General features: G+C 41.3%; 1 protein-coding gene across 11 annotated transcripts in view; it reads left to right on the top strand.

The window, feature by feature from the left end:
• NRG1 (neuregulin 1) overlaps nt 1-15,067 on the top strand; it is a 1,143,721-nt gene that overhangs the window by 917,907 nt on the left and 210,747 nt on the right. For 6 of the 11 annotated variants that reach the window (XM_033230584.1, XM_033230555.1, XM_033230547.1 and 3 more), the window contains exon 1: nt 3,446-4,062. The exons of the other annotated variants lie outside the window; for them this stretch is intronic. In XM_033230584.1, coding sequence (XP_033086475.1) covers nt 3,963-4,062 — 100 coding nt within the window. In that variant the 5' untranslated portion in view covers nt 3,446-3,962. Of the gene's footprint in view, nt 1-3,445; nt 4,063-15,067 lie in introns of those variants that run through there. 11 annotated transcript variants of the gene reach the window in all.

Consider the following 15,067-nt stretch of genomic DNA (forward strand, 5'->3'; position numbering starts at 1 on the left):
TGAACTCCTGGGCTCAAGCAATCCACTCATCTCAGCCTCCGAAAGTGTAAGGATTACAGGCATGAGCCACCACGCCCGGCTTGTCTATCATTTAGTTCAGTAAATGCCTGGTGAATGAATGAATCATATACATTTAGTGGTTGTTTTGAAGTTGACTCTGCTGAGCGAGATTTTCTTTTCATTCATGCATCTTCATTAATGTCAACTTTGTTGCAAAGTTTTTAAAGAAGTAATCTTTGTTTAAATTATCTTAAGTTACTTGATTTAAAAAAGTTAAAAGTGACCATCTGCAGAATTATAAAGTCCCATTACTGTCAATATGCATAATATTTTGCCAAAAATGCAATTTGTCTTCATGTTAGTCTTAATTTTTCCATGTTTTAAAAATTTTCTTGGAGTATTTCCCAAATGGGATTTACTGAGAGAAAGGATCTATTCAGCCAGCTTTGTAGATTCTAAGAGTCCTTCTAAAAGTTAAGTCTAGCCAAGGAAAAATGTAGTGGCACACGATTGCGTTTCTCTTACGCTGTCATTTAATGTGAGATCTAAAATTTGCATTTCTTTAATGCCCGAGGTGTTTATTTTTTAAAATCTCCACTGTTTTTATCAGGAGTTATGTTGACAAGTTACCTGGGAGCTGATATACCCTATATAATACATGATCTAAGATCTGAACAATACACAAATTAATAAAATTAAATCACTAGGATTTGTCATCATTTCTAAATTATACAATTGGGTTTTGTTTTTAAGCTAAAATATTCCTCCTCCTTTCTCCATCCCTTGTTCTGGTCACTTCCAAGGATTTTTACAAATGCAAAAGAAATTCATTTGTACTTCCTGACCACAGAGATGAATAATTTAAAGACAATGTCAAATTCTTGATAAATCTCATAAATGTTTTAACTGTCTGAGAAACTGACATTTATTTAGTTAATCTTTTAGCTAGTCATAAATAATGTAATAAAACCCCTTAAAATTAACATTAAATAACATAAAGACCTAACAATATGTTAGAAAAAAACCTTTTTGGACTGAGCCATGAATTTCCTGATAATTCAGCTGCAAGTGACAACTAAAATGTAACTCCAGAATCTGGATATGGTTCCAGAAAGGATCCTTGTCAAGAAATTGCCATTTCATCATCTTTCCTTAAAGTCCCTTCAATATTTATCATTGCAATTTTTGTCCTGTCTTTTCCGCTCTGTTGCATCAAACCAAGGAAAAACAACTATTAAATGCTCATTTATACTCACCTCCCTCCCTTCATATTTCATTCCTCAGCCCTAAAATTTCTGTAGGAATCCTGCTTTTATATTTTATCTTTAAGTCACCATAGTATCTGTAATCTCTTTTATAGTCATGTATGCTTAATTTTGGAAGACTGTCAACTACCTCTTCAGGTTCATGTAAATGAAAATATATCACAAAATCGTAGGCTCTTCCACTACCCTCACTGAAAAATTACTCTAACAAATGACCAGTAAGCTGTTTTGTGAAGCAAAACATCCAGACTCTAAACAAAAGTGGCGGAATTACAATATTTTCATAGAAATGGATTTTACTACTAGAGCCTTTTCTTTTTTTAATTGGGGGAAATGTTATTAAAAAAAAAATCCCAGAATACATCTTTGCTCTCAGTCCTTCAATTCTAACATAATGACATGTTTGAGAATATGCGGTAGTGTATACTAAGCCTTTATGCTGTCTCACATCCTCAGGACAAAATATCTGTTTTGAAAGGACTTCTCTGAATTTTGCTCTTTCCTGCTTACTGAGCACTGGCCCCCTCCTGGGAAAACAGAGTTACTTCAGCCAATGTTCAGACTCCATCTTGCATTCGTCTCTGTGGAATATTAATAGTGCTACTGAGATATATATTCATCATCTTTTCTCTGCTTTTGCTGTTTTTATAGCCCAGTGAAATTTATATCTGGTGTTTGTAGGAAGGCTATCAGAAGCGATTTGGACATCAAACTTTTAAACTATAAATAATGATGGCAAGACTGCTAGATATCTTTTCACAGTTAAACCTATTCAACAGAGTTTTGTTCTTACGACAGTGCAAATAAATTAGTGTTATTTTAGGACAGTTTTAAAGTGAACATACTTGTCTCCCTCCCTTCCCATCTACATATCAAGGAGACACTCCAGATTGCACTTTTATTTAAACTGTGGCCATCAGAAAATACCGTGAGAGGGCTGTGTGTAGGTAATGGTTCAGTTAGCATTGACCCCAGAAAATGGAAAACCAAGAACAAGTCACTTTTAAAGCGAAGCAATAGATTTTGAATATGGATTGTTCCAACTCACCACTTCCCGACCACAACACAAGAGTATCTCACTGTAAATTAAGAGTCTAAGTTAGCCACAGCTGTGGTGTAACTCTGAGAATGATTTCTCTACATGTAGACAATTCTGGATCCTTCCGTGGTGCGCGATTACCCTGGTCTTTAACGTTTGTCCTTTGCAGCGGAGGGGTCAATGCATTCTTATTTCCTTGCTCTTTAGAATTCTCCACCAGAGGGAGAACAAGCGAAGGAGTAGGTTTCACGCGCAGTTTTGAGTAAAGTTTGAATCTGAGAAACCCCACATTCACGAATTAAGGATCTCCAGTTCTGTGTCTTCATTCTACCCCTCCCTGCCTGCTTTTCCACTCGGCAGAACTGAGGGACTTCCAGTGACTGCAGTAATTTTAATTATTCTCAGTCGTCCTCCGAAATGTGTTTTTTATCAGTTCCTCTGAAAATTAAGTTGTAGTAAGAAACGTAGTTTAGGGGCACCCCCTTAGAAGAGGCCAGGTTATTTTTTAAGGAAAAGCTGGAGATTTCTAACAGGCACTTACCACACACACACACACACACACACACACACAGCGCAGACCCAGCAGGAGAGCGCAACCTGGCATTTTTAAGGTTCGCTTAGCCTTTCCTGTGCACCTGGAAGGAATTATCTTACCTTAAACTCCCTTCCACCTAGAGTTTATTTTCGCCTACGTGCGACAGGGCTTTTGCACTTGAATTAAGGAATAAATCCCGAACTCTTCTGGAAAAGCCACCAAAGTTCCCCCGCACCCCTCCCAGGGTTCCTGACCACGGAGCCTCCGCTTGGGGTACAGGTGTGGGAGCTGCAAACTTTGCGCCGTTTTTCTCCGCGTGGAAGGGGACTGAGCAGCCCTCCCAAGTACTGCCTGGCTGCGGAGAGGAGCGGGCAGCGAGAGTGTCGGGTCTCCGCCTGGGTTCCCGGGTCTCCGGGGCGCTTGCCTTGGTCTCCGGGCAGCGTCCAGCGACCCCTGTCGGGGGTTCCTGGCAGCCGCGCGGCCGCCCCCTGCCCTGCCCGCGCGCGAGGAAAAGGGGCTGCGCCCGGGAGCGCCGAGCCCAGGCTCCTCCCGGTGGCGTGTCCGCGCCTCGGGGTGGGGGTGTGGTGGGGAAGAGGGAGGGGGCGAGGCCAGGGGAGGGTGCGAAGGAGGCGCCTGCCTCCAACCTGCGGGCGGGAGGTGGGTGGCTGCGGGGCAATTGAAAAAGAGCCGGCGAGGAGTTCCCCGAAACTTGTTGGAACTCCGGGCTCGCGCGGAGGCCAAGAGCTGAGCGGCGGCTGCTGCCCGGACGATGGGAGCGCGAGCGGGACGGTGACAGCCTCTCCCCGATCGGGCTGCGAGGGCGCTGGGCAGAGGCCAGGACGCTAGCTGCCAGCGGCGGGACCCAGCGACGATTTCCCTGGGCGACAGGAGCAGCCCCGAGAGCCAGGGCGAGCGCCCGTTCCAGGTGGCCGGGACCGCCCGCAGCGTCCGCGCCGCGCTCTCTGCAGGCGACGGGAGACGCCCCCGCGCAGCGCGAGCGCCTCAGCCCGGCTGTTCGCTCTCCCCTTGGAGGGACAAACTTTTCCCAAACCCAATCCGAGCCCTTGGACCAAACTCGCCTGCGCCGAGAGCCGTCCGCGTAGAGCGTTCCGTCTCCGGCGAGATGTCCGAGCGCAAAGAAGGCAGAGGCAAAGGGAAGGGCAAGAAGAAGGAGCGAGGCTCCGGCAAGAAGCCCGAGTCCGCGGCGGGCAGCCAGAGCCCAGGTGGGTGCGCAGCGCGGCCCGGGCCCCGCGATCGTCCTCTTACTCCTCCTCCTCCTCGGATGCGGTGGCCTCTCCCTCCCCTCTACCTTACCCGTCCGCTTCGCCCTGTGCTCTGAGCGCCCGTGGAGTCGCGCGGTGCTTCCCCTCCTCGGGGCCGCCGCTCACCTGGGCGCCGAGTCCTACCGGGCGCCAACGCCCAGAGCGCAGGGCAAGGGACAGCGGTCCCAGCCGCACCCTCCCAGGGTTCCGGGAGCTCTGCGCTCCTTGGCACGGCCCCTCCCCAGCGCCTTAGGGGGGAGCCCAGCCCGGGAGTGAGACCTGGGGTATAGGAGTCGAGGCTGCGTGCGCGCGTGCTCCGCGCCAGAAGCGCTTTTCACGGGGGCCGTGTGCCCTCTAGCGGGAATCGCTGGAACGGGCCTCCTGGAGGGACAGCGCGTCCCCTCGGTGTGCCTCGCAGCGCAGAAGTGGGTGGTCGAGGAAGGGGCCGCGTGGGAAATTAGCTTCGGCGTTTTGGGGCAGAGGGCAAGCGATGTAGAGTGCGCGCTGGTTCGGCTTGATTCAGTCCTGCGCTATGGAGACTCAGAGCAGCTCAGGGATTCCTAAAAGTCAGCGAAGCAGATGAAATCTAGTCCAGTGCCAGGAATCAGCTCTGCGCCAAACAAGTTCTACAAACTTTTGGCTTAACAGTTCTATTTTTCAAGACCTCTGTGATAAATACGGTTCATTTACTTTCCCAAGAGATGTCAGAAAGCAACCGTTTATCTGAATTTTTGAACCCAGTTGGCAATTGAAGCTATGTAGAAACAAATCTTGTATTTCATCATCAGAACACGAGCATGGATGAAAGCTTTACCTTAGATGTCCCTAGGGAGCGCTGATGCTTTAGACATTACCTTGGACAAAAGGGGCATGTCGAATAAATACTTGTTTATGAGTGATTGGTAGCTGATAAAAGAGGGGAGGAAGGAGATGGGAGAGAATTTATTTATTTTTTGCCTCTGCAATTCCCAATTATTAATTGATCTGGATGCCTTAAATCGCTTTGAGCATGCTCCCAACGCACATTTCATGAAGTACTTCTGAAGAATTAATTAAATAGTACTTGATAATACTGTGGCTACGGTAATGCCGTAGAAGTATTTGTCCCTTGCTGGAAGAAAACTACATTTGCTTGGTCCTCTTACTGGTATCACTGATAGCATTTCAGAACCTGGGTTATTGGCAGAAACCTTCAGCAGAGTTTTGAGCAAACAGAAATTGAACAGGGAGTAATTGTTTCACCACTGGCCATTCTTGTGCTTGCTTCTTTAATAAGATACTGCTGATCGTATTCACTTCAATTACTGATCATTGCCCCTCATGAGGGTGTATTGAATTTTTGCTTATTTTTACCGTATATTTTGGGGAGAGACCATAGCATTTTATTTAACAAGATATGAAATTGGGGAGCTGGATTAGTTACCTCCCTGTGTGACTTTGTGTACTGTCCTTTCTAAGGTCATCATACTAAATTACAGAGATTTCAGACCTAGCTCAAATCGTTGTAAAGAGTTATTTTGCGGGCTCTTATCACTGTTTGTGGTTGTGTTCTCCTCCTGTCTCCCTGCTCATTGCCTTCAGAACTTTCTGTGGTCCTCTGTAGATGGTCTAATGAATTAAGGAGGGGCCAGTGGTCTGAAGTAGCATCCTTTACAAGTAATAGGTATGCATTTTGTCAGGGGCTCCTAGCAGCAGCACCATAACACAGAAACTTGACAAGTTCAGTGGGGGAGGGATTTAGGAGGCAGGCATTTCTGTGCCCACCAGATCTTATCTACTAGGTAGGCAGCTGTCTTGTGATTAGCTATGCTGTCTCTTGACACAGAGCACCAGAGCTTCCTTGGTGGCTCTAATTTGCTTTCCAGAGGCACAGCAGTGATTCCCTCTAAACCAGCTAAGTCAGTATCTTTAAGTGACATTTGCTTAACTGTCTTCCCTGAAAAATTGGAGTGACTTTGGCTGTAGGTTAGTTTTTAGTATATTTGTCTGTTTTCCACCAGATTATAATCTTTTTGGGGGAGGGACTTTTTACCCCCTTCAAAGCATCTTTAATGGTCAACAACTTGAAACCAGCTTTATATAGAAGCACATGGCATTACAAACAATGCTTCAGAATCAGTGTTTCTTTCCTTCGTTGTCATTTTCCTTACAATGGTAAGTGCCAGTGTAGTTTTCCTTGTCTTAGGAGAATTCATACCTGATGACCATAATGGTTTGTGAGAAAACCCCACACTCTAGGTTTCAGGCATCCTCAAAGGAACGACCTCTAGATGCCATAACTCTAGTATTCACACTTGCCACGCTAGCCCAAATTAGGACTTATGAGGACAAGTGTCTCTTGTATTGCTCCCATCTTAGTGTCTGTCAGTTCCACGTTTCACCCGCTTCTTAAAACAGCCACTGCAACTGTCTGTCCTTGATGATATGTATGTAATAGCCAAGCCTCTCTTTGGCTGTTTTAACATTGCCTCATGACAGTCAGGGGAGAGAGAATGGGGTGGGCTCTCAGCCACTCAGCCCCGCTGTGTGCTATATTATACACATAGGCATAAACACATCTGTTGGAGGGAAATTTTCAGGGGGAAAAGGCTTCTTTAACTTTCATATGGCATGAGTGACTGACATGTAATACATACATGGCTATTTCAGAGCATCCGCATTTTTGTACAATTAACTAAATGTTGAATTACACACTATTGGGGCTGCAGATGTTCAGCAGAATTATTTATTCCATAATAATAGCTCTAATAGGTCCCAAGCCCTTGGAGTCATTGATTCCTTTTCTTTGCTCAGAAAAAGCAAGCTAAGAATGGTCTTGGGTACTGTTTCACTGATTCGTGTACCAAGGGCCCTGTAGCAGCCTGGGCCTCCTTGATGCTGGACCTCCCATATCCAGTCTCTTCATACTGATTCAGCTCAACAGACTTTTTCTCTTGAAGCCTGAATTACAAAAATCAGAGCTTTTTTTTTTTTTTTTTTTTTTCATCGTAGTCTCACTCCGTCACCAGGCTGGAGTGGAGTGGTGCGATCTTGGCTCACTGTAACCTCCGCCTCCCGGGTTCAAGTGATTCCCCTGCCTCAGACTCTTGAATAGCTGGGACTACAGGTGTGCGCCACCATGCCCAGCTAATTTTTGTATTTTTAGTAGAGACAGGGTTTCACCCTGTTGGCTAGGATGGTGTCGATCTCCTGACCTCGTGATCTACCCGCCTCGGCCTCCCAAAGTGCTGGGATTACAGACATGAGCCACTGCACTTGGCCGTTTTTTTTGTTGTTGTTGTTTTTTTGAATTTTTGGCCAATTGGTATTTGACTCTAAGCTTCCTTTATGATTCTCTATTTGTTGACATGTTCTTACTCTGCACCTCTGCACGGAATTCTGTCTTTTTAATTTTCTCCTCTTAAATAACCTGGAAAAAATTCGCTATCATGCCTAGCCGGATTCTAGAACTATCCTGTCTCCCTTCACTCCTGGTAGGAGGGGCATTTGTGAGTATAGGTGATGGAAACATTGAGAAACCTAGTATCCCAAATGGGTAGAAGCAGGCTGTGAGTTTCCCCAATGACATCACCCACCTGTTTCCCTCACTAAGTGGCTCTGCAGGCCGAAGTGCTTGTAAACATTCTTGGGTATAAAGTGCCGTGACCCTAACAGGGCAGCCTGTGTTTACAGAACAAGAGGAATGTCCAGTGATCTGTTTCAAGCTGGTTACTTGTAACCACCTAGCCTATGTAATTATTAAAAACATTAAAGATTATTCACAGAATGAAATAGGACTTATTTTGCAGCATTAAAATAGCAGTAAGAGTGGAAGAAAGTCATATTCTCAAACATGAATACTTCTCACACCCATGAAATGGTCAGATAACACTAATGAAAAAGGAGAAAAAAATATATATATAAAACCAAAAAATATTAGACAAACATGTGAACACTGAATACCTACTACATGCCAGGCATTGTGCTGGACACTTTTATGTTTATAAATGAGGGAACTGCTGTTTATTGAATTCTTACCATGTTCCTGGCAGTAAAACAGATGTATATTGTGTATTTTGTCATCTGTCCTTTCGAAAATAAGAAAATTCCTCGCTATTAGGCAGCAAGATGCCAGATGGCCTAGTCTTTAACTCTTCAGCCAGATTGCCTGGGTTTAAATCCTAATTAGGCTGTTCTTAAATATGTAGTCATGGGAAGGTTACTTAATCTTTCTGTGCCTAAATTTCCCTTTTCTGTAATATGGGGATAATAATAGTATTATTATTATCATGAGGGTTTCATGAAGCTTAAAGGAAATAATCCATGAAAAGCACTCTGAACATCAACCAACGTGTAATAAGTGCCCAGTAATATTAGATGTCTTTATAAAACTACTTAAAAAGTGAATTATCTGTGTCTTTGCAAAGATATTTGATATACTTTCCAAAATTTACCTTTTATGGTAAAAAATATCCCAAGCTGACCTCAGATTACACTGGGTATAAATATTAATATGTACTACCTGTAAAACTAGAGAAAAGTGGATAAGAGTGTCAAATTCCATAACTGCATATATATATTATGAAAACAGTACTGAACTCAATCTAAATATTGAAAGTAGAGTGAGGTGCAACATAATTTTATCTCTGGCAGAAAAATGTTGAGGTTTCAAGCTATGAGAAGATTTTGAAACATGACTCTTTTTTCTGGCAACACTTAAGAGTTGATGCTTAAACCCCACTTTATTGTATAGAATACATAATCTTCTCTTTTGGGACTCATATAAATTGCAGCAATTGAAAAACAAAAGTGTTCACCAACCTTCCCCTCACTATCTTTTTTTCAAGCATAACAGTATATTGCCAGCAATGTTCATAGAATTGAGTGCAGGTGTTTCTAAATATAAACAAAATAAGGAATATATTAAATCCACGTTTCTAGCTTTTTATTTCCTCCTCAGCCTTTCTAGAATGGCTATAGTGTTTAAAGTTCTGAAAGTGTGATAGATTCTTACCAAACCAACATTCTGTTAGCATTCTCAGAGTAACAAGTTAAATTCGATTTGAACAGTCCTGATAGTTTATCATGTTCTGTTGTGATAGATGAAAACAAACCAAGTGCCAGTATTTTGAGTGAGTAATTTTATTTGCTCAGAGATGCAAATGAATGAACTTCTGGCAGTTTAGTTAGCCCTGGAGCTCCCCCTCTTGACAAATAGAAAAAACAAAATATTAAATCAGATGGTATTAGCTTGAAAATGGATTTATTTTACCCAGATAAAAACTATGCCACTAAGGTACATAAAATGAAGTTTTCTTAAAGGAACGAATGTTTTGGATTCCTCCTAATTTTGTGCATGACTGCACTTGTGTACGTCCTTGCATATGTTTTAATAGATTTAAAAATAGCGAGCTACCAAAATACCAATAGATGTCAGTGTTTGTTGCTTTAGAAAAAGTGAGGTGTTAGGAAAAAAGAAGAAATGGACAACTTAATTTATATTTAGTTTTAGTAAGCATAAAGCTGGCTACTTTTCAACAATTCACTCATAATTCACTGTATATAACCCTGTTTACAAAAGTACATTTTATTAAGGAAAATATTCCATGCTCTCATCTCTTTCTTCTAAATATTTTTTAAAGCCTCTGCAGTAGATTCCCAGAAGAATTCAGAATGTAGGCAGAAAATATGTTAATTTTTTAAATTCGGAAATAAAATTATTTGAGAATATCGTTAACACATTCGATTTCTTTTGCATTTTTAAACTAGAAATTCGATATGCACTTTCTTATGTTGCCCTGATTATGACTGATGAAGTGCATTTTTCAGTCCAAGTCAAGTGAGCTCTGTGGAGTTCTGCCTCTGCACAAGGCAGAGATGATCACAATTCTCTTCATTCTTCCTGTGCCCGGTGTCACCTTTTTCTGGCCTCCAGAGGGTGCTCCAGGAGCATCACACTGCTATTCCCCAAAGACTAACTTCTTTTCTCTCTCTCTCACTCTTTTTTTTTTTTTTTTTTAATTACTGCAGTATTCTGGGCAATCTACTGGAAGAATAGAGTCCCAATTCCATACATGTTAGCTGCCTCAGCTGGAGTTTGTTTTCCAGCTGGACCACATAGCCCTAATTCATTAAGAATTCTAAATTAGAATATTCTAAAACATCATTCTGATGATGTTGATGCAGTGGTCAGCTTGCAAGGGGACATCTGTCAGATTAATTCCCTCTAGGACTTTCCCCCAAGGGAATCAAGCATCTTTAAATAGCTTCCAATCACCCCTTACAACAGCTCCCTCCCACTGAAGTGCACATGGTACCCACAAAGAGATCTAGTGCTATTTAAGAGTTTCCCTCTGGCATTGGAAAGCTATATGTGGAAGCGTCAAAATTAGACAACAGATCCTTATTAACACATTTGTTTTCATCTCTTCCTATCACTCTGTTTCCTTAACCCAGGGCAACACATTGTTTAGGAGCCCCACTTTGATTGAGTGCACATTTTTGAACACAGGTTTGTGTGACTAATTCTTGTGGATCATGGGCTGATATTTTAATATGGTCACATAGCCCTTGTATTTATGGTTTACCTGTTAATTCCACCCTGTACTTGTTGTCTTTGACATACTGAGTTACTCTTAGTATATTACTGAGGCATACTGAGTTACTCTCAGTGTATTACTCCCTTTCCCTTTTTAAAGTGTAATATTGTTCCCATTGTTTCTTGCTCCAAGAAATCTATCATCGATGGGAATAGCCTTTGCTCTTCCATAGTGCCCCAAACTTTTCATTCCACAGCTTCGATAGGCAGGCAGTGCTTTCGCTGGGCAGCTGTAGTTTTAGTTTCAGTGGTATGAGAGTCATGGAATGTTTTATTAGATTGAACCATATGAAATTGCCAATTTTGTAGGTCATACCTGGCTGAATATTGTCCATGTCATATAGTTTAATATTTGGACTTTGAAAAAGTAATTTGACTTTACTTATTCTTTACATATTCTTTAAAATAATAATGACAACTTTGAAAAAATTATATAGTTTTTGATAATAAGTAGGATTGAAGTAATACATAAAAGAAATCTGAGCTAGGGATAACTGAAGCAGTAACATTTTTTGCAACCAATAAATCAGCTCAAATGACGTCCATATTAAATGAATTTAGCATAAAATTAGAATGACAGAGCAACTAGCATTTTCCCTTGGCGAGAAAAGTAGTAAGTTTCTATCATAAAATATGACTCATTTTTATTTGACCTATTAGCAAATAGTTATTGCACCTTATCTTAACCACTATTATTTCTACAGAGAGATTACAGAGCAATGAGTAGGAAATATGGAAGACTGCTGAATAATCCTGGCTTTAGTTATGGAGTAATATGAAAAAAGAAAAAGAAAACCTTTTACTCACTTTCACAGTACTATATCAATGCAAGCTTTTTAGTAGTTTTAATGTGTGACTTTTATCATCAGGTGAAAATGCCTCTCATTATTACATGGCCCATTTTATAAATAAAGTTCAAATTTCAATATAGCCAGTTTTTAAAACTGTATATAACTCATCCCTTTGTTACATATAATCTCCCAATTTTAGAGACTTACATTACATATTTAAAGTACAGTCTCTTTAGCTATCCTACAGGGAATCTAAAACTAGCCTTTACAAGGAGATGTCAGAATTCCAGTTTGCAATGATATTTTTTCAGAACAAATAATAGGAAATTAATTAACACAATTTTTCATTTGTGTATCAACTAGGCATTGGTTTTTGTTTTTTGCTTTTGGTTTTTGAGACTGAGTCTTGCTCTGTTGCCCAGGCTGGAGTGCAGTGGCGCGATCTCAGCTCACTGCAAGCTCCCCTTCCTGGGTTCATGCGATTCTCCTGTCTCAGCCTCCCAAGTAGCTGGGACTGCAGGCACCCACCACCATGCCTGGCTAATTTTTTTTGTGTTTTTAGTAGAGACGGGGTTTCACCGTGTTAGCCAGGATGGTCTCGATCTCCTGACCTCGTGATCTGCCTGCCTTGGCCTCCCAAAGTGCTGGGATTACAGGCTTGAGTCACCATACCCAGCAAGTAGGCATTATTTTTGTGTGTACGTATCAAACCTGTTTTTATATGTTTTGGTACTTTATCTCTTTTCTGCCAACAGGGTGAAATGGAAGTACAGTACTGGGATTATGCACAACATTTTATTGTTTAAAATTATAGTATTCCTTTTCCGTTCTGTAGTTTCAATTGTTTAAAAATGGGGGTGGGGGGCCGGTCTGTCTTGAAGCCCATGAGAAGGTAGATCTTTAGAAACAGTTATAATAGCAGTCATATTGAAACTTATTGTCATCTATTTCTGGGAAAAATATTGAAGGCTGGCATATTGTCCCCAGAAGGATTAGATGAAATGCAGAGAATAGATTATGATTATAATTTGTTTTAGTGAGGTCACCTTGCTGTACAGTTGGAACCTTCCCGGGGGATTGCTCATGCATTATCCATTTTGGAAAGAGTAGTACTTATAGACATTATGGAAATGAGTGGGTGGGTTTGTCAGGAAGAAACCAATAATTTAAATACTGAGTTGAATGGAAAATGAAATACATGATTTTCCATATATTAAATTGAATAGAAATGATAGACTGATGTCTTGAGGGTTTTTCTTCTCTTTTTTTCAAACATGTTGGGGATATTGTGTGTTCCCAAGTACCCTCAGCCTGACAGGAAGGAGAAATGTCAATAGAAAGAGTTACTTATTATATTTTGATATTTAGAAAGGAACAGTGGAGTTTTAAATGTTGTACATATTATTTATGCCCCATCCCAAAGGACAGCAATCCGCTTAAAAAAGGCAGAAAAGACAAAGACCACTATCATTCTCGAAGCATCAACAGAAGCTAAGGGAGAGCATAGAGTATGGTCCCTGTGGCCTCTGCAGAGTCATCGCCCTCTCAGACTGAATCCACACAAAGCCTCCTTGACTGAAAGAGCCTCTGCATTGGACTGTGCATGGCGCGAGGAAATGTGATTACTTGCAATATGCTGCTGAGTACAGAATAAATATGCATTTGGTTTTCACTAAACTTAAAAAGCCTAGTGAAAACCCCACTTCTACATGTGATGAATGTGGTTATGCTGTGTCAGGTGAAGACGTGTTTCAGTGCCTCCCTTTACTTTCCATTAAGGTATGCTGGTTTCCTTCTCCCTTATGAAATAGATAAAGGAAGGACACAATCGTTCTGCTGCTCTGCCCTGAATGCACCAGTATGGGAATAAAACTCTATAACCAGAGGGTGGTGGCAACCATCTAACAGGGACCTGCATTTAGATGTGTGTGTTTGGGAGAGCTGCAAAGTGGCTGTGCTTCTGATATCACAGGAGTCTGTGAAAGAGGCAACCAAGGAAGACCTGAGGCTCTTCTTGTCATTTTAGATATGTGATTTCATAAAGTTACTCTTGACCTTAATGTGGATGCCCATTTGAGATTTGTGCCTGCATTTCATCCACAGCTGCGTGGCATAGTTGCTGAGTAATCCTGTTGCTCTTGAGCAATGTAAATTACAGCTGTGGCTGAGTGTGTGGTTCATGCCTGTAATCTCAACACTTTGGGAAACCAAGGTGGGAGATCTCTTGAACTCAGGGATTCAAGACCAGCCTGGGCAACACAGGAGTCCTCATCTCTACTAAAAATTGAAAAAATTAGCCAGGCATGGTGGCATGTTCCTGTGGTCCCAGCTATTAAGGAGGGTGAGACAGGAAGATCGCTTGAGCCCAGGAGGTTGAGGCTGTGGTGAGGGATTATGGTCACACCACTGCACTCCAGTGTAGGTAACAGTGTAAGACTTGTCTCAGAAAAAAAAAAAAAAAAAGTTACAACCATATCAAAAGAACAGTTTATTGACCACCCAAATTGTCTTGGAATTCTCACATTAATTTACAAGGAGAAATAACCCTTTGGAAAATTCACAAAGTTTTGCTAGTACTAGTATGTCATCTCTAAAATGTAAAAAAAAAAAAAAAAAAAATCACTACTCAGATCTTATACGAATCTAGTTTTTGATTATGAATACAGTAATTCTTTGTTGAAAACTCCCTTGACAAATTAAGCCAATGATGGACATTCTAATAATTGTCGTATTTTATGGTACATTTGTAACTAAAAGCTACTTCTTTGAGTAATGACTGATAGTTTCATGGAAGAAGTCATTCTTTTCCTGGTCACTCTGAAAAATAAGAAATGAGAAATGATTGCATGTGGTATATATATGCGTGGTTCTAAGTACTAAATTTGCAGATTGCCTGAAAATGTTCTTATATACTTTTTATGGGTACAGGTTTTCTTTTTAATTAGCTTCAGAAAGTATCAATACATTATTATACTTTAAATTGACTAGAGCTACCTTTTTAAATGGTCAGACAGGTTTTCCTTTTAAAGGATTACTTTTGTGATTACTAGCTGCCTGAAATAGTATTTCAAGACCATGCATGGTGCCTCATACTTGTAATCCTATCCCTTTGAGGGGCTGAGGTGGGAGAATCACTTGAGCTCAGGAGTTCAAGACCAGCCTGGGCGACATGGCAAAAACCTGTCTCTACAAAAAATACAAAAGAAAAAAAAATTAGCCAGGCATGGTGGGATGTACCTGTAGTCCCAGCTACCTGGGAGGCTGAGGAGGGAGGATCACTTGAGCCCTCGGAGGTTGCAGTGAGCTGGAATCGTGACACCGCACTCCAGCCTGGGTGACAGAGTGAGACCCTGTCTCAAAATAAAATAAAATAAGATATAAATGAAATAGTATTTCCAAGACTTAGTATAAATGCATAGCTGTTAAGCTGTAAGTACATCATTAAATGTTCATAAATGAATTGGTAACTTTCTACATTTTATCACCTTATTTTCTGTAATACAGAAAATATACTTTAAATATTTTATTTATCCGAGTCCTTTTTTTGTTTTTGCTTTTTTTTTTTTTTGTTTTTGTTTGCAAGACCCAAGTCAGAGCA

Source organism: Trachypithecus francoisi, unplaced genomic scaffold, assembly GCF_009764315.1.
Source record: "Trachypithecus francoisi isolate TF-2019V2 unplaced genomic scaffold, Tfra_2.0 Contig01440, whole genome shotgun sequence".
NCBI lineage: Eukaryota > Metazoa > Chordata > Mammalia > Primates > Cercopithecidae > Trachypithecus > Trachypithecus francoisi.